At 44.1% G+C, this 19,819-nt stretch overlaps 1 protein-coding gene across 7 annotated transcripts in view; it reads left to right on the top strand.

The window, feature by feature from the left end:
- The window catches only part of taf2 (TAF2 RNA polymerase II, TATA box binding protein (TBP)-associated factor), a 107,027-nt gene extending 90,039 nt beyond the window's left edge, over positions 1 to 16,988 (top strand). For 6 of the 7 annotated variants that reach the window (XM_061775456.1, XM_061775455.1, XM_061775459.1 and 3 more), the window contains exons 25-28: positions 5,166 to 5,395; positions 15,863 to 16,027; positions 16,118 to 16,217; positions 16,291 to 16,988. In XM_061775456.1, the coding sequence (XP_061631440.1) occupies positions 5,166 to 5,395; positions 15,863 to 16,027; positions 16,118 to 16,217; positions 16,291 to 16,562 (767 nt within the window). In that variant the 3' untranslated portion in view covers positions 16,563 to 16,988. Of the gene's footprint in view, positions 1 to 5,165; positions 5,396 to 7,773; positions 8,081 to 15,862; positions 16,028 to 16,117; positions 16,218 to 16,290 lie in introns of those variants that run through there. The other variant, XM_061775457.1, reaches the window with a different exon arrangement.
- Positions 16,989 to 19,819: the final 2,831 nt, after the last annotated feature.

Below are 19,819 nucleotides of genomic sequence, written 5' to 3'. Positions count from 1 at the left end.
AGCATCCAGTGTGATGAGTCTGTGGACAGCAGCAGTACAGCACAGCTAATGGCGTTTATCCGGATGGTGTTTGATTTCTCCACAAAAGAACTTTTGACAGTACTGCCCTTAAAGACAACTACAAGGGTAGTTGAAATCTACAAGCCAGTGAAGGATTTTTTTTTCGTAGAAAAGAGGTACCGTTGGAAAAACCGGTATCGGTGACTACAGGCGGGCCTCCTGCTATGATCGGCCGACATACAGGATTCATTGATCGCTGTAAAGGTGACACACACAGTCCCCAAAGTTTCTGCATTACCACTGCACCGTTCACCAGTAGGCGTTCTGTCCAACAGTGATCGGGCTTTGAGCAATTGATGATTTCCGTCGTGAAGATCATAAACAGTATTCGCTCCAGAGCTCAACAGCACAGAACATTCAAGGTGCTTTTGGAGGATCTGTCAGCTGAATATGTGACCTGTTACTACACACGGAAATCTGATGGCTCAGCATGAGATGATTTTATTTTATGATTATTTACTTAATTTTTTCCCACTTTTGAGAGAAATCAAAGTTGTCGTGCAATCCAAAGGCGAAGACACTTTGCTGCTGGAGGATACTGAGTGGACACTTGACCTCACATTTTTAACAGGCATTACTGTGAAACTGAACCATTTGAACTGTGATCTGCAAGGCAAACGAAAGACCTTTTACTGATATGATAAGTGCTATTAATGCATTTAAAGATTTCCCGAGGGGAAAAAACAGGAGCTGCACTTTCCTTGTGTGCAGATGGTGCTGAAAGACAATGCTTATGCATCTGAGACTTTTGACAAAGATGTCATAAAACACACTTGGGCATGAATTCGACAACAGGTTTAGTGAGCTTTGTGTAGTGACTCTGATCCAGTTGCCAGAATCCCCCCCCCTCCCCCGCACAACTTGATAAACTGCAGCCTTCCAAGCATCCCTGCTGTGAGACTGCCCCAAGGAGACGCCTCGTGGACCCAAAAGTAATTAACATCTACCCTCGAAGTCTGAACTGCCAAGCATCAAAGGCCTTCAGATGTTTCCACCGGACCATCTGTCTGTGAATAGGAAGAATTGTTGGGACAAGGCAAGACCCGCTGGCGTCGAGAGGAACTGCAAAGTCGAACCGGGGGGACTCTTATTTGATGTTTAACCAAGGATAAATGTCTGTTTTGATATTTCACGAACTCTGCAGAAATTTTCCAAATGTATGCCTTGATGTCTGTGTCACTGTGTCAACTTTACAAGTGCAATTGCGAGATTTTGAGAATTGTCTTGATTTGACTCCAATCAGCATAAAATGGGATTTGAACCATAAGCAGTTGATTTTCCAAGACTAAAGTATAAACAGTCAGTCCGATATGCTTGACCTCTGATGGGTGTGGTCTTCTCCGTCTCTCTTGCACACGACCCCCCCCCCCCCCCCCCCCCAGTGTATTTACCTCTCTCCCTCTCTCTGGTGTTTTTGCTCTGGTGTTTTTTTTCTCTCCTCTGGCTTGGTGGCATCTCGCACTCAAGCATGCTTATTTTAGTTCTCTGGTTTCATCTGTGAACCAAGGGGTAAATTTCTTTGGACGCGTTTTAGTTCTGAATGGCACTACGGTGTCGAGAGTGTTACACAAAGCCACATTAAAAGTGCTAGTGTTGTTAGCACCACGCTGGTGTCTAGGCCTGATGCGGGTCAGCTGTCTAAAGCTAGCTTCAATGTCGGGGGTTCTGGCCCCAGGAATTCACATTACACTAGCTGGGTTTTTTAAGCTCGACATTACGAGTGATGGAGTCACCTATGACTAATGTGTGGGAGCCAATAGACTGAGCAGGAATGGGACTCCACAAAGGAGTAAATCTGTTGTGCATCTGAACAGGCTCGCCGCGGTTAGCGACACGCTTTGGGCTAATGCTAACTCCCGGAACTGTTCAAATTTAAGAATTTCGGTTCCCAGTTTCGGCGCCCTAGTCCTCCAGCTGCGAATAAGAAGTGGCGAAAAACAACAAAGAAGCGGCATAAACCAACGAATAAGAACGCGCACGATGACGTGCTCGTGCCCAACCGCGGCTGCGCCGAACAAAAGGGTGTCTTAACTTTGTTAAAATGAATGACCAGTCGCCTCAGTGCAACACTTGGAATAAGATTATATTGTGCAAAGGAGACACGCCGCGCCTCAGCCTACACCGCCCGGAGCTTCAGTGAAGTCAACTCTCTCAACTGGGTGAATGAAACAATGAGATGTCTATGCGACATTATTGAGACAGCTAAAACGGTAAACGGTTGCTTGCACTTTTGCACTGATCGTATTTAGCATTTATTTTAGTCTTCAAACCAACGTAAGCACCGATGACAAAAAAAAAAAAAAGTTTAATTTCACATTGGGCTAAAACGTCACCGTAGGACCTTTACATCACAATGAATTGGGACAAAATTCACATAAACGTTGCCGCACAGGATCACAACCACTAACCTTGTGCCTCATCGTTGGGGAGGGAAAGGAATCACCAGCATTTTATAGCATTTGGTTCCATCCATGAAATAAATAAATCAATCACCGGTGCCGTGAGTAGTTACTTTTTGTGCCAATATGCTGAGTGCGTACCCTTCAAAATAAAAGTTCAAAACAGGAAGTCAAGTTAAAACTTGCACATATAAACATTTGACGTGATAAAACTCCCAAATAACTATTTTAACAAGGCTATATTTAACTTTTAGCTGAAACAATTAATGAATATTAAGTCAATTAGACTCGTTCCACACGCATTGCCTTTTAGTTCATAGGTTTGATATTGATACTGGTCATAAAGAACCTCGAGTCAAATGTTCATTTTAGTCTATGCTGCGGACTGCTAAGAAAATGGATGTTCATAATTTGGACACCTTTTCTTTACACCATGCAAAGTTTTTTGACCCAGCCCCCTAAATTGTCAATTATTTCAATAAGTATTAGAATTAAATGGCTGCTTTTATTTTCTGATTAATTGGCCATTCTGGTGTTACAGAGAACTGAATAATTTTCCATGATACGTGTTACACAAAAATTGAACACCAAGCAAAATATTTTCATATCTGACTCACACACGGTCCCCGGGAGCACAAGTGCTTCTGGTTATTTCTTTTTCTTTGTGAACACGCTTTGAAGAATGAGAACGGTGCCGCCCACTACTGACACAGAGGCAGTGGAGAGCACTCTTTGAATTACCAATACTTAAAACACCGATACATGATACTACACCTGGTATCATTTCATTTGGGATGGCAAGTTATCCCGATACTTAGCACCAGTGTACTGTGTAACCCTAGTGCACTGTGACATATTCACTTTGTGTTCAGTTAAACCATGTCAGATCCTTGACCTATATAATCGGGTGACTACTTTGCAGTCAACATTTGCTCATTTTTACCAATCATCGTCAATTGGCAGGTATGTGATTTTAGCCTATATTGGCGTTTGGATTTATTCAAGAAATTAATTTGTCCAACCAGCGAAGCTTGCGTTTCTTCCGGTTTAGCGTGATTTGACTCTTAACGTTATAAATCAGGCTATTTTGTCTCGTAAAGGGCACCACGTCACTTTTTGTTTGTATAAAAAAGCCAAAGTGAAAAACCTTTTATCAGTCTCATCTAAATCCTAGATTACAGAGGTCTCCTTATTAAACTCAAAACACACACAAAACACAACAAAGAGTGGAATTTTATAGAACATTTAATGAAATCTATTGGGAAACACACAGAGGCTAACTACCGGCAGAAAATACAAATAATGGTGCAAAAAAAAAAAATAATTGGCGCACGAAAAGGTAAATAGAACACTGTGTTGTGGGACTAAAGTTGAAAACGTGAGCATTTAAAGCGTTCAGTCCGGACGAGAGAGACAGCGAACCAAGTTGGGATTTTGTGGGAAGCTAGTAATTTCCCGAAGTTATTAGGCACTAATGCTGTACATCCTAGCAACGCTTATTGTGCGGTACTCACCACCGTAGATCAGCTGGTCGGTGGGGGTGGTCGTCAGGAGGAAAATGAAGCAGGTTTAGTTGTAGAAAAATGTGGAGAAAAATAAAACAAAAGAGGCGGAAGAAGAAAAATTGTTGTCCACTCGGGGTGCACCCATAACTTTCCTGCCGATTGAACTGGTGGTGGGCCAAGCTCCTGCTCTCATCAGTGTGCGTGCGTGACCGTTACGGGATGCAGGTAGTTGCTCGCTGAGGCTCCACCAACCGATCGTGGCTAGGGGCTTACTCAATCGAAAAACGCTGCTGGCTAAATTGAGGTGGGCGTTCGCGCACATGGTGACGCCGGAGGACAAAAGAAAATAAAGGGGGGGGGGGGGGGGGACACACAGAGGAAAAACAAGAGAGCCAGATACAAAAAAAGCTAGACAAGAAAGAGAGGAGAAAAAAAACGAGGAGGCGAGAGTCAGGGGTTAAATATCCAGGGGACATGTCTAAGAGGACATAGGACCAGACAAGACCACGCCCATCGACTTGAATTGAGTCAACAAATTTTGCCAAAAAGGTGGTGTAAAAATCATATCTTAATATAAAATACTCGCAACTTTGTACTCTTTATTCATAGATCAAGCATATAGAATGACGGTTTCGTCTTGGCAAATCAACTGCTTATGGTTCAATCACATTTTATGCTGCTTGGCTTCAAACCAACACAAACAGTTCTCAAAGTCTCGCAGCCACACCTGTGAAGTTGACACACAGACATCAAGGCATACATTTGGAATATTTCTGCAGAGTTCGTGAAATATCAAAACGGACATTTTCTCTTCAGTTAAAAACAGCTTTGAATCGAGGTTCACGTGTTGCAATACTCTCAAACGCCAGTGGGTGGTGCCTTGCATGCATGTTTGAATATTAAGCAAATAGTTCATTGCTGTATTTTGCATTCCCTGATCGGTCCCAGAGAGAGGTTCCCCCCTTTTGGCTGCTGTCAGTTCAAAGAAAATGATCCCTTGATGACTGCAAACCAAGATTTCGAGGGGGCCTGCTCATTACTTTAGGGTCCACTTGACATAAGCCCAGCCTTCCTCCCAGTGGCTTTCTCACAGCAGGGCCGCAGGGAAGAATGCAGCTTATCAAGTTGTGGGGGAGGTTTTGGCAACTGGGTCAGAGTCACTACAGTGATCTTTCAATTAATTTTCTTGTCTTCTCCACAGGTACCTCTCATGATTGGCGCCTGCGTTGTGACGCTGTGAACCTCTACTACACATTGTTTGGTTTGACTCGGCCTTCCTGCCTGCCCCTCCCTGAGCTTGGTCTTGTGTTGAACCTAAAGGAGAAGAAAGCTGTACTAAACCCCACCATCAAGCCTGAATTGATGGTGGGTGCTGTTATCGACACACCTGCCAGTATAGGAATCCATGGCGTTGGCTTAAATTACCCACCTGTAAGTACTATGCGAAAATCAACTTGATGACACAAAATGGTGAAGGCAAAATAGACTGTTTATGCAGGACAGATGACAATTTACTTGTTCTTATTGAGGGATTACAATATATAAATACAGTAAATATAAGGTCTACACACCCTTGTTCAAATGCCAGTTTTTTGGTGATTTATGACAATGAGACCGTATCAGTCATTGAGTCACTTTTTTTAATCGTGTCACCTAGAACCTGTACAGCTCAATTAAAAATAAGAAAGCTTTTCGAGAGGGGAAGTAAAAGTTGGCAACTGAGCTAATGTGGGAGCAAAAGGTTGCACACCCTCTTACCAGTAGGGATTAGCTGTGCTTGGAATGAACCAATCACTCTCAAATTCATATTAAATGGGAGGAACCCGACAACAACACGCCCAGCGCCAGACTCACACCACCACCTGATGATACGCCTCTCCGTTTAACAGCGTCAAATGTGAGGAAGACCCTGTAAAGGCTGCATGTCCTGACAACATCCCAGGGTGGATACTGAATGACTTGTGTCCACCGGCTGGCAGAGGTGCTGTAGTACAGAAGCGTATTGCTGCCACACCAAAAAAAAAAAACATTATTTCACTATCACGTTATAACGTGATATGGTTCACGTTCTAATGTGATAACTTACACGTTATAACGTGAATAATTTCATGGTATAATGTGAAAAGTTTCATGTTATAACATGAAATGAATCACATGAATGAATCACATAACGTGAAAAATATCATGTTAAAACAGAATAAGTTCTACGTTCTAAAGTGCAAAAGTTGGCCTCGCAGAGGACGTCAAGTTGTGGTCACTCACATTCTTCCAAGGTGGCGTGAAGGAAACAGGAGCACACAGCTAGAAGTGGCCTCTACCATTGAGTGTTGCGCAAAACATGGATTTGCTGAGCTTTTTACAAAGTCGTGGTGTACCTGAAGATTTCCTCTTACGCAAGGAGCAAGAACATGTAAGTTTATTCTTAGTGTCCTATTGTTTTTCACTCTTGTATGCTAGCTAGGCAACTCATGTTAGCACAAGTTAGCTGAAGGAAACTCCGGTGTGAAATTAATTGGAGTGTGTTTCCAAATTCATTGTTTGTCCGCTGAAGTAGGCATCCTCGAGTCTTTGGCATGGCTTCTCAACTGGTGGGTGGGTCAAGAACCAAGAGTGGTCCACGGACTCGCAGTCACCTAAAAATAACACGGAGTCCTCGGTTTACGACAGTGCCGAACGACGCTCAATGAATTAGTTTGCGTACGAATTCACTATGTCGTAACATGGCACAATAACACTACTGTTTTTTGTTTGATTCTTATGGCCTAGAAGTGTTTTTCGTCAAAATATTTACTGTAATTACTTTACTACTGGGTGTGAGTGATAGACAAAATCAGGTCACGTCGCCGCCGTTGAAACGGAATTATGTCGTAAAGCAACCACGTAAGCCCCCCGTCCAATGAGCTATTTCACGCGCATCCCAGTTTGGAAAACAAGTACGAATGCATCAGAAATGCGATGACTGAGGGTATTACGGTAATGGAATTGTATTGTGATTTTTTTTTTGTACTGGTCAGTTGTATGGGGCGAGAAGCATATCTGCCTGATCCTCTATGAACGAACCCTAACGCTCTAATTGACTATGTTAACAAATACAGGCTCGTGGAGGTCGCGGCTAGCAATATGCTTTCGGTGGTATGTCAAACTCATTTGAAACGACGTCTTGGGAATGTGAATATCACCACAGCATGAAACAAAGCATACTATAGTTATGTTTAAAAATGAAAGGCTATTTTGAAACAATACCTTTTCAATTTGACTCTGCAACAATGGGGAATTGTGAGTCCCTGGGTGAAGACAGAGGACCACTCGCAGCTCAGTTGGGGAAGGGGGATCCATTCAGTATAACATCCATCAGATAATTTTGTGTGGCAATATTATATAAATTAAAGATAGCCATATAATTATATAATGTTAGCCTATAATGCATGTACTCTATATCTATCTTGTTTGTCTATCCATCTATCTGTACATATACAGTATATATACTGACAGATAGTTGTTGGTACCCCTCTGTTAATGAAAGGAAAAATAAATTGCATGATAAATTAAAATGGAAATTATATATTGCAAAATATCACAATAGTATAGCAATACGAGCATATCACAATAATCGAATTGTGACTCAATTATCGTGATAGAATCGTATCATCGGGCAAATGCTGATCCCCGCTCCGGGTGTCCTCAGTATTTGATATGACTTGTAACATTTTTAGATTGCAACACAATTGCATTACACAATGGTATCAGTCTACATGATGTAAGTGTGCATATGTCAATGAATGTGCATACATTTGTTTCTGTTTTGATAGATTGATGCCGCAGTCATTGCCTTCATCGATGACAACAGTCTGGCTGGCTACATCCCAACATATGGAGATCGCATAGCAGCAAGACGCTTCTGTTTGGAAAACAGAGGTGCAAATGAAGGAACAAGAGAATCCCCCCCAAAAAATTCACTGCTTGAAAAACTAAAGAAAAACATGGGTGTTGGAAATGAGGATAATGGAAGTGATCATGAGGAGACTACAACTGAAAAGCGGAAAAGAACCTACACAAAAAACAACAAATGGCCTGAAAAGCCGACCAGAAATGTTGTGTTGGGGTGGATTCATGAAGGTAAACAAATAAGGAAACGCAAAGGAGGGGGAACGAGGACGCTTGATGTGTCCAAAGAGTCCAAAAAAGCTGACATATTACAGTACATTTTCATTCCAAATGTAAAAAGTAGATTTGGAAGATGTGACATATTAGACTATCAAGAGGAAGCTGTACTTGATGAAGATATCACAATTGGAGACCTCTACAAAGTGCGAAGAATGGGCGTGTTAAGATTTGACCTTTTCACTAATAGACTGAGACCGAAAGCTCTGATGCAAATATTGATGGACAGCTGAGAGACACACATGAAGATGATCTTTAAGCCATCGTCATTCAGTCGGCTGATTTGAAGGAGTTAGATGCAGATGTAATTTCTGACATATCTGAGGCGATGAACTGGCCATCCCATCAGTCACTCTTACCGCATGAAGCACAGCAACATTCAACACTCCAGACACAGCATATACAGGTGATCAAGCAAGCAAGTGATTCTACAGCTCCATATGATCGTGACTGTGTCATCACCATAAAACTTCACAGAGTCCATCTTCTGGAGGAGATGATTAACCAGTTTAAGGATGCAGCACTGCTCAAACACCACTTGAAGTACACTTACATCGATGAAAAAGGAGCTAATGCAGATGGTGTTTCAAGGGATTTCGATGCTGCATTTTGGACAGAGTTAATGGACCACACAGCTGAGGGGGAGGACGTTAGAGTTCCATCAATGTCTCCTAGAGGGCAGGAAGAAAAGTGGAAATCCATTGGCCGAATTCTGCTGAAAGGATATGAAGGCCATGGATGCTTTCCTTGTCGCCTTGTCCCTGTTTTCACGGTGGCAGATGATATGCTCTTTGAAAGTATCCTCCTGTACACAAGTCAATCAGGTAGAGATCTGATAACCATTGCCTTAAAAGATGATCTTTAAGATGAGGACAAAGATGAACTATTAGATCTTCTGGACCGCTCGGATGTAATAACTCTTCCGACAAAAGAGAATTTGAAAGGCATCCTTCTAAAAGTGGCACACAAGCAGTTGATCCAAAAATCAAGATATGCAGCAGACAATTGTTAGCACCCCCCTAAAAGAAGCCTTTGTGAACCCACAAGATCTCTTACAAATCTATCAGGATAAAAAGCTCTTGAAGCTGCTGACAGCATCTCCGACTACTCAAGCAGAGAATCAAAGCTTGCGTTTTCTGGAACAATACATCAGAGGACTGGATGATGCAGGACTTAGAAAATTGTGAAGGTTTGTCACAGGGTCAGATGTTATCTCTGTTGACAAGGTTGAGATCCTGTTCACACAAGCAGATGGACGAGCAAGACGTCCAGTAGCTCATACCTGTGAGCCGGTTCTGGAGCTGCCATGAACACACACTTCTTACCCAGAATTACGTACTGAAATGGATAGAATACTTGTTGCTGAAAACTCCTTTCAGTTCCGCGTAATTTAGGTCAGTAATAAATTCCTCTTTCAGGGCCCAAGCCACAGTGAGAATGTTTACAATACACAAAGCTGTTTATCTGCCGTGTTCATACAGAACATACTTGTTCCTTTGAAAGTTGTTACCTGTTGATTACCAGAGAGCAATAAGTACAAGGGGATAATTTTGTCATGTTGAAGTTAAACCTCACCAACAGTCTGGTGTTACACTGTTTTGTGGAGACGCAATTTGTGATTGCTGTTGGGCATGTTTTGACCAAAATCCAAATGTAATTGGAAATAAATACACAGCTGCAAATGTGGAACTGAATATTAATTCTTGCTTTATTTTGTTTGTAATCATGATGGGTGAGGCATGAAGACTTATCTCGTTGGTTCTTTAGAAATGAGAAATGTTGAAAAACAAGTACAGTAACCCTATCTCAAAAATGTTTACATTTCTAATTAACGGTGTACCCGTCCGTCTCTTGCCCAGAGTCATCTGAGATAGGCTCCAGCGAGGCTGCGACCCTTGTGAGGGTAAGCGGTACGGCAAATGGATGGAGGATTTCTTAGACATCCGATGATTTAAAATGTCTGAGCCAGAATTCATTTGGGATCACCATGGCATCATCATACCCCAACAATAAAGTGGACAGTGTGCAATTCAAATATAAATGTCACCATTTGATACACTGTATCAGATTACAGTGTTCTCTGGTTTTTCACGGTTAATGGGGACCAGCCTGACCCCCTGCGAAAGGTGAAAACCCGCCAAGTAGGATTAGCCCCCACCCGCCCTCCCCAGGAACTTTCGTGGATGTGTATGTGGGTACCAGAATGTTTAAAATATGTCAACGGTATTTATACTTTACATATTTGAGACAAAGATTACAACAGTACACGTTTTTACTTAAATCTTTAATTATAAAACCTTTTCCAGTAATTAACATTCATTGTACAGTAATTTTGTCCTGATATTATTAGTGTCCAAACTCACTGTCTTTTCCCTGCAATCAGAATCATCTTTATTTGCCAAGTATGTCCAGTATCAGTACTGATACCAGTATCAATATCAGCAATCCACAATGTCAATGCAGCTTCCCTTTTCACAATTCTCTTATTACGCGGAGTTACCACACATTTGAAGGTTATTGAAGCGGTTTTGCGGATGTTTGCTTCCTCTTTCTTGATGGACCGACCGCACTGTAGATTCATTCACGCCGTAATGGCGTGCCACAGATGCATAACTTCTGCCCTCTTTGATCAAATCTAAAAATCTCACTTTTTCGCTGATGGTCATCATCTTCTTCCTCTTGGGCGCCCCGGAGGAAGCTTTCACAGGGGCACTGCGCTTAGGCAGGCATTGTAAGGGCTTAACTCATCAAAAACGTTATCGTTTAAACAAAAAAAAGTTATCACGAACACAACTCTTAAGACACAGTATGCGAGACAGTCAACAGCGTGGACGAGAATGGCGAGACACAACAAGGGAAGATGCTGGGTGAGGCTGCGATGATGCCTAGCCAATCAGCTCACGGGATAAATCCACTCGTGCTCTCATTGGTCGATGTCGCGCCGGGAACCGATCACGCGCCTTGTATGAGTGCCCTTACAGTACAGGCATGTACAAAGCCTCTGAGTCAACTCATCTCTTTGTTTGGCATGCATGGAAACCTCTCGCGCGCATCAACATGAAACAACGCGTCTTTCCGCAATATGGTTGCCGATATGGCTGTATTTTTTTTAATGAATATTTTGGAAAAACCCGCGAAGCACTGAAGCCGCAAAGCGTGAAGCGCGAAGTGTCGAGGGAACACTGTATACTGTAGTTTCAAGCACATTCTCGACAGTCTCTTTTGCCAGACAAACGGGAACCAAACAACAGGACCCCAGTCTTCATGTTTTATTTCTTCTTGGTGGATCAGCAGGTTCAGCGCAGACGAGGACCTCTTATGTTTATGAGAAGGACAAATGGTGTAGCATTTCAGGCGTCTGGCAGATTTAGCAAAATATTTGTAAAGCCGCAGACACTATTTGTGCTCAGAACTAAGGACAGGAAGTAAAAATCCATCCATCCATTTTCTGATCTGCTTCTCACTCGGGTCGCGGGCGTGCTGGAGCCTATCCCAGCTGTCATCGGGCAGGAGGCGGGGTACGCCCTGAACTGGTTGCCAGCCAATCGCAGGGCACATACAAAACAAACAAACAACAATTCACACTCACATTCACACGTAATGGCGATTTAGAGTCTTCAATCAACCTAGCATGCATGTTTTTGGGATGTGGGAGGAAACCGGAGTGCCCAGAGAAAAGCCACGCAGGCACGGGGAGAACATGCAAACTCCACACAGGCGGGGCCGGGGATTGAACCTCAGAACTGTGAGGCTGACGCTCTAACCAGTCGGCCACCGTGCCGCTGAAGTAAAAATGAACAGAAAAAAATGAATTATAGTGATTAACCTCATAAATAGAAATGTATAGGTTTTTAAGTATGTCTGCTCTCAGGAAGAGATACAGCTCTATGGCCTCATCTGCTGTGGTGGGTGAGTGTAAGATATTTTCTGTCCTTATAAGGCAGCACAAGTTGAATACAGTCTCATCACAAGGATATGGTCCTCTCTGTTGGCGTTCTTGTTTATAGGCCTGCACGGCCTTATGAGAGAGGGGAGTCCCGGGCGGGCTTGAGCAGGCTGACGTGAAATGCAGGGTGGACCCGCATCGGCCATGGGACCCTAAGCTTCATAGTGACAGGGTTGATGACCTTTGTGATGGGGAAGGGCCCGACAAACCTGGGAGCAAGCTTCCTGGACTCCACCCGGAGTGCAATATGCTTGGTGGAGAGCCACACTCATTGACTCACTTTGTAGTTCGGGGCCGGTGTCCTCCTACGGTCAGCTGCGGTTTTGTAGGACCGTCCTTGGCGGAGCAGCATCTGGTGGGCTCGCTCTCAGGTCCTCCTGGAGCATCTCACCAAGGTCAATGGAGCTGGAACCGTGGATTCTGGGGCTATGGCAGGAAACAGAGATGGTTGGTAACCATGCACAATGTGAAAAGGCGATAGACCAGTGGATGCAGAGGGGATAGTGTTGTGAGAGAACTCAACCCAAACCAGTTTCTGAGACCAGGATTGTGGCTCCTGTGAAGCGAGACATCGGAGCCCAGTCTCCAGGTCCTGGTTCAGCCTCTCGACGGAAATGCCAATCTGTATCCTCTCTTTCGGAGCTTCACCTGGATGCCGGCTCGCTTCCTTCTGTGGCAGCGCCTCCGTCTCCATGCGCCAAAGACCGCGGTCGCTGCTCCGGTGAGTAATTCAGGGGGAAAAAAACTGAGCAGATTTGCAAAGGTTGGTGAAAGAAAGTCAGGAGTAGCCTCGTTGATGGTTAGCAAGTCTCCCCTTGTGTAAGTGAGTCGTGTAATGTCTCCAAAGACGAACAAAAAACTCGAAAACAATACTAGAGAGCACGTGACCGAGGCGTCCACGCACGTAGGCGCCATCTGTCGTTGCCGCCTACCCGTCTTTTCACACTGTCCCAGGTCAGTGTCAGCACTTGGTCATCAGGAGGGGGTGGAGTCTTGTGTGCAAGGGTGCTGTTGTGTGCCTCAAAGCGAGCAAAGAAGTCATTCAGCTCATTTAGTAGAGAGGTGGAGCTGTCGCAGTTCTGTGGTAAGGCTTTATAGTCCGTAATCGTCTGAATACCTCGCCACAGACTCATTATACAATCTAACTTGTGTGATACGAATTACCCCCCACAACCAATTCTATCAAATTCCACAATCTTACTCTCCCTCAATTCAATTGCCACATTAACACACCCCACTAACACACCTCTATAAACTCCCAAATGAACATCATAATACAACCTACTTACATACTAACACCTACCCCATTTAACATCTACCCCCCCGTCCCCCTCTACATCCTTAATTCCTAATATTATTATCTCACCCACCCATTCAATCATATACTTCCCTAACCCCTAAACTATACCACCTCCCCTTACATATCATTCCAATCCCAACCTTATTCCCTCCATAAATCCCACCTCTGCCACTTACCCCCCCATATTATTTCCCCCCCTACCAAACCTATCCCACCCCCCACATCGTTCCCCCTTCTTCCCCACTTACGTACCGTTTTTCCTAACCTGCCCGTCCCCTGCCTGAGACTAAACACCCACGATGTAAATAGCATAACGGTGAGATGGTCTGAGGCGCTGAGGTGGGGGAAGCGCCTTGTACGCCCTCTCAGGGGGGTAAAAACATTGTCCAGAGTGTTATTACCCTGTGTTGGAAAGTCAATGTTTGTGTCGAGTTTAGGAAACACAGCCTTGGTGTCAGCATTGTTAAAGTCCCTAGCTAGGATGAGGAAAGCATCTGGGTGGGCCGTCAGCTGTTCACTGATATGATGGTATAGCTCATTTAGCGCCTCACTCCTGTTATTGCTGGAGTTTGGAGGAATATTTACTGCCACAAGCAGTATGGCAGTGAATTCCCTCGGTAAATAAAACGTCCGGCACTTCAGAGCCATAAACTCCAGTAACCGGTGTGCAGTGTTGACTGACCAAGATGGCGTCCTGGCATCCGGCGTCGTCGATGTAAACACACAGTCCGCTGCCGCGCGTCTTACCTCCCACAACAGTTCTGTCCGCTCGGTAGCATGCTAGCCTGTCGACCTGAATGCCGCTGTCTGGAACGCTGCTGTTAAGCCATGTTTCCACAAACACAAAAACACAGCACTCTCCCACAGTCTTACGGGTAGAGCGGAGCAGTCGAATGTAATCCAGCTTGTTGTCCAGAGAGCGTATGTTGGCTAACATGATGGAGGGAATAGCCTACCTCCGCGCTTGTCCCGTTTCCCCATCCTCCTTCGCCGTTCATGGCGCCTCCACACTGGGCGTGACGCAGGAGTGGGGGTCGCAGCTGTTGTAGTCACCCGGAGCAACCCAAAGTTCTGTTGCTCCTCAGTGAGAGTAGAGTTTAACTCCGTGAAGGTAGTTCTGCTGATGTCGAGCAGAAGCTTGCGACTGTATCTGCATCTTGGAACATCTAGACATGATGAAGATGGACTAAAACATGAAAACACCGTTTGTTTGGGACCGAGATCAGCCGCTACGTATGCTCGCACCGCAACCTTGGGAAAATCATAAATAAAATAAAAATAATAATAATTAACCCAAAAACATTCCAATTGAGCATCTCTGGAGAGACCTGAAATGGCTGTCCACCAACATTCACCATCCAACCTGACAGAACTGGAGAGGATCTGCAAGGAGGAATGGCAGTGGACCCCCAAATCCAGGTGTGAAAAACTGCATCATTCCCAAAAAGACTCATGACTGTATTAGCTCAAAAGGGTGCTTCTGCTAAATACTGAGCAAAGTGTCTGAATACTTATGGCTGTGTGATATTTCATCCATCCAGCCATCCATTTTCCGTACCGCTTCCTCCACACCAGGGTCACGGCCGTGCTGGAGCCTATCCCTGCTATCTTCAGGCGAGAGGCAGGATACACCCTGAACTGGTCGCCAGCCCATCGCAGGCACATATAAACAAACAACCATTCGCACTCACATTCACACCTACGGCCAATTTAGAGTCTTCAATCAACCTAGCATGCATGTTTTGGGGACGTGGGTAGTGGAAAGTTGTGTCTGAGCCAGTCTCGAAACACAGTAACCCATAGAATATACAGTGTTGATGTCTTTTGGAGGAGCATAACGATGACAAAACAGGAGGAGTTGATGAAAAAAGTAATGCGCAGGAAAGCACCATTTATCAACGCAGTTTATGGCTAGTCCGCTCATGGATGATATTAGTTGGGTGATGAGTGGTGCCTTTTCTTTTTTTTTTTTTTTTTGCAAAAATATCAAAAACAATAAAATTTTTCCAACGTTGTAATTATGAGGTGTTGTATGTAGAATTTTCAGGATAAAATCCATTTTGGAATAAGGCTGCAACATAAAAAAAAATGTGCTCAAAGTGAAACACTGTGTTCCAGACGCAATGGAGAAATCGAGGTCTCATAATGAGCGACTAAGTCAGCCGAAGATGCGTTTTCAAGTGTCCCATACAATTTGTTTGTGTTGCTACCTGAATGCACAGCATTGAGAACTGTTGAGAGTTGCAAAACCCACAAAAACAGCTACAGTCTCTTTCAAAAAAAAAACACTACTCCTTAAGACTTTTTTGTTTTAATGCGGGGTATACACATACAATACAATCATATACAATTGGGTTTACGCCCGATTCTCGGATGTCTCTAAAAGATGATCCTGAGCGAAGCGATTATCCTGTGGTCTGGGATGTGGTAAGACTGATCGTTTGGAAGGTACAGAATACACTGTAGCTGCTTTGTTTCTTTCTTTTGGTAGGAGGAGGAAGAGCCTGATCCCATTTCACTGGGGGTGTGTGGGGTAGGACAGCCTCCTCAGGGCATCAAGAGAAAGGCCGAGACTCAGTTGGGCTCCCCTCCAGAGCCCGGACAAGCAGTGCAGCATCAAGATGATGATGGTCGAGTCGGGCGCTACAAGATCAGAGTGAGGATGGCGGCGGTGGTGATGGGGATTTATTTGTGTTTTTTTTCATAGATTGCACAGTCACTAATGTTTTGTTCTGGTCGATTGTAGTTTAACATGGAAGATGAAGATATTGACATGGAGACTGTGCACGATAGTCAGGCCTTCATTCACCATCACCTCAATCTGCTGGAGAGACCCTCTACACCAGGTGAGATAACACAATAATAATGTATTTGTTTGTTGAGTTGGTTTACCATAACAGATGATGCGTCTCTTTCAAGGTAAAGAGCCGGCATTCATCGAACAGTCAACGCTCTCCATGCCAGCCACGCCTTTACCGTCCTTATCCAAAGACACCCTGTCCTTGCCTTTGAAACACAGAGGTGAGCATGGCCACCACCACCACGAGCACAAGAAGAAGAAGAAGAAGAAGCACAAGCATAAACACAAGCACAAGCATGAAAACAAGGACAGAGAGAGGGGTAACTGGCATCCCTACAGCAATAGCCCAGTCAGTGGCAAGTCCCTGCACTCGCCATCGCTATCTGAATAAAATGTTTTCATGAAAGCTATTTACCCATCACAGTGTCAGATTTTGATGTCAACTGAGGAGATGCAGAAGACAAATCACTTCATCACTTTCAGGTGAATCATTTCTGTGAGCAAACATTTTGTTTCCTGTTCTCCTTGGCAAAATTCTTTTGGGGGGGTAGGTAGGGTGTTTCACATCTCTTATTTAACTCGATAGAAAAGTGAACTTTACCTTGCTCATGTTTTAGACAATGTTAGGAAAAGAACATTTGGAATTTAAAATTGAGATAGCCAAGCGTGTATGTTGATATCCAAAATGTATACCTGTTCTGAATAAAAATGGCCTCATCTTCCAATGTCAATTCATCCTGTGAAACCTTCTGCTCAATTTTTAATGAACGTGTAGTCATTGCAAGGTCCTTTTTGTAATAAATAGTTGTTTTTGGTATGTTTTTGTTTGAAGTTCTTCTTGCAGCTATTTAATTCCAATAATCAAATTACTTATTTTCTCTGTATATATACATATATATATATATGTATATGTACGTATGTGTATATGTATATGTACGTATGTGTATATATATATGTACGTATGTGTGTATATATATATGTACGTATGTGTATATATATATATATGTGTGTATAATATATATATGTATGTATATGTATATATATATAATATATATGTATATGTATATATATATAATATATATATATATGTATATGTACGTATGTGTGTATATGTATATATATATAATATATATATATATATGTATATGTACGTATGTGTGTATATATATATGTATGTATATATATGTACGCATATGTATATTTTCCACCATAAATTGCTAATAAATTATTTAAAAATCAGATGTGATTTTCTGGATTTTTTTTTCTTCCTCATTTTGTCTCACGTAGGTGGGGTATATCCCTATGATGAAAATTACAGGCCTCTCTTATCTTTTTAAGTAGGAGAACTTGCACAATTGGTGCGTGACTAAATACTTTTTTTGCCCCACTGTACTCTCTTCCATCTGCTCATGGTCTTTTGTTTAGTGTTCAGAGCAGTGCCATCCCAGCCCCGTGGTTCATCTAATGTCATCTTGCCCAAGTATTCATATTCTGATGGGTGATGTCGCTGTCTCATGCTTGGTGGATACTGTGTCTATGGTGTCCACCATAACAGAGAGTTTCTTTCAGGATCATTTTGCATCTTGGAATCATGATCGCCTGCGGTCCTGTCATTGGCCAAGCCATTCCATATGTTGGCTATTTGGAGCGTTATGTGACCCTCTCTAAGGAGGTAATGTCCCACTGTGGGATCTTGGTTGCCAAGGACCCCCCTGGAGCTGTGACTTCACCCCCTGGAGTCTTGGGGATGATTGTAATTCGCCGTTATTGACATCTTTTCGGGGCATACGCCCGCTCTTTGTTTGAATCACCACCTGTGTTGCAGGCCCCCAGTCATTGAGGCCCTCCAGAAGTACCATCAAGCTGCTGCCCAGGGTAAAAAAGACCCTACTGGTTCCATTAGGGTGCAAGGAAAACAAGCCCTTTGTATCCCTGGTGGAGTAATGAAAGTCGTGGCCAGCACTGCTTCGCCACATTTTGCGGATCAGGTTGTGCTGTTTGACATCCTTCTGTACCCACGGACTTGTCTTGGTGCTCTTAGTGGCGCCCAAGTTGTGAGCTTGTCCACAGGGGTAACCGAGGTGAGGCCTTGCTATGATAGCCTATCAAGCAGCCACCTGCTCGACCTTGGGGGCAGCCCCACGAGTGGCTCTATACATGTTGACGGAGGAGGAGCAGGGTGAGGTGAGGTCTGTGTTGCTGGAGTACAGTTCTGTATTTGCAATGCATGATGGAGACTTGGGCTGCACCAACCTTATTGACATCCCGCGCCTTGATGACGTCCCGTTTAGACAGCAGTATTGCCGTATTCCGCCCTCTGAATATGAGGCAGTGAAAGCTCCTATTTACCAGCTTCTGGAGGCGCAAAGCAGTAGCCCCTACGCCTCACCCATTGTTTTGGTTCGGAAGAAGGACGGAAGTCTGCGCTTGTGTGTCGATTACCGTCTTCTGAACAGCAAAACAAGAAGGGATGCTTTCCCACTGCCTCGCATTGAGGAGAGCAGGGATGCACTTTGTGGCGCCTGCTGGTTCTCGACACTTGATCTCGCTGTGGGTGTAACCGGGTTCCTGCGTCAGAACCAAACAGGCCCAAGACAGCCTTTTGTCCTCCTTTTGAACTGTTAGAGTTCAATAGGATTCCCTTTGGGCTGTGCAATACCTGAGTACGTTCCAGCGGCTCACGCAAAGGATGTTTGGAGATGAGTAAGCACAGTCCCTCCTCCTGTACCTTGATGATATTGTCATCTTCTACTCCTCAGTTGCACAACATCTGCAGCGGCTGGAAGTGATACTTGGCCGGCTTCAAAAAGAAGGCTTGAAGGTCAAACTGGAGAACAGCATCTTCTTTCAGAAGGAAGTGAAGTACCTGGGCCATGTTATTTCAAGCGAGTCTCCACAGGCCCTGTGAAAATTGAGGCTGTTTCCAAATGGAAACGGTCCTGTCATGTTTTAGAGCTACACTAATTTTTGGGTTTTGCCAGCTACTACCAGCACTTTGTAGAGGGTTTTGCGCAATTGGCCAGTCCTCTGCACAAACTAGTGGCTGAGCTCACAAACAAAAAGTCCAGAAAAGGTTTTAAGCAGGCTTTGGGAACTGCCTGGACACCACAGTGTGAGGCCAGTTTTGAAGCATTGAAGTCAACGTTGGTTTTGGACTTCTCCTGTCTTTTCATTTTAGAAGTGGGCGCCAGTCACAATGGTCTTGGAGCAGTGCTCTCACAGGAGTCTGACCGAGGGGTTCAGCCTGTGGCTTGTGCCAGTTGTGGCCTCAGGCCTGCTGAGCGTAACATGGATAATTACAGCTCCATGAAGTTAGAACTCCTGGCGCTGAAGTGGGCTATGACTGAGAAGTTCCGAGAATATCTGTTGGGGCACAAGTGGCTGGTCTTCACAGATAACAATCCACTGATCTACTTGTAGTCTGCCGAGCTGGGAGCCACGGAGCATCGCTGGGCTGCACAGCTGGCCGCATTTGTTTTTGACATCAAGTACCGGTCAGTTTGCAGTAATCGAAACGATGATGCACTCTCCTGGCAGTATCTGTCTGGTTCTGGCTTGGCAGAAGCTGTTGTGCCAGGCACCGTAGTCCCCAGTGCCCTCCAGCATGTAGTATGTCTGGACCCGAGAGTGGTTGCCTCTCAGGGGGTA

This window comes from Phyllopteryx taeniolatus, chromosome 6, assembly GCF_024500385.1.
Source record: "Phyllopteryx taeniolatus isolate TA_2022b chromosome 6, UOR_Ptae_1.2, whole genome shotgun sequence".
Lineage (NCBI taxonomy): Eukaryota > Metazoa > Chordata > Actinopteri > Syngnathiformes > Syngnathidae > Phyllopteryx > Phyllopteryx taeniolatus.
Note: the sequence above shows the minus strand (reverse complement) of the source record. Positions and strands in the feature narration are given on the sequence as shown.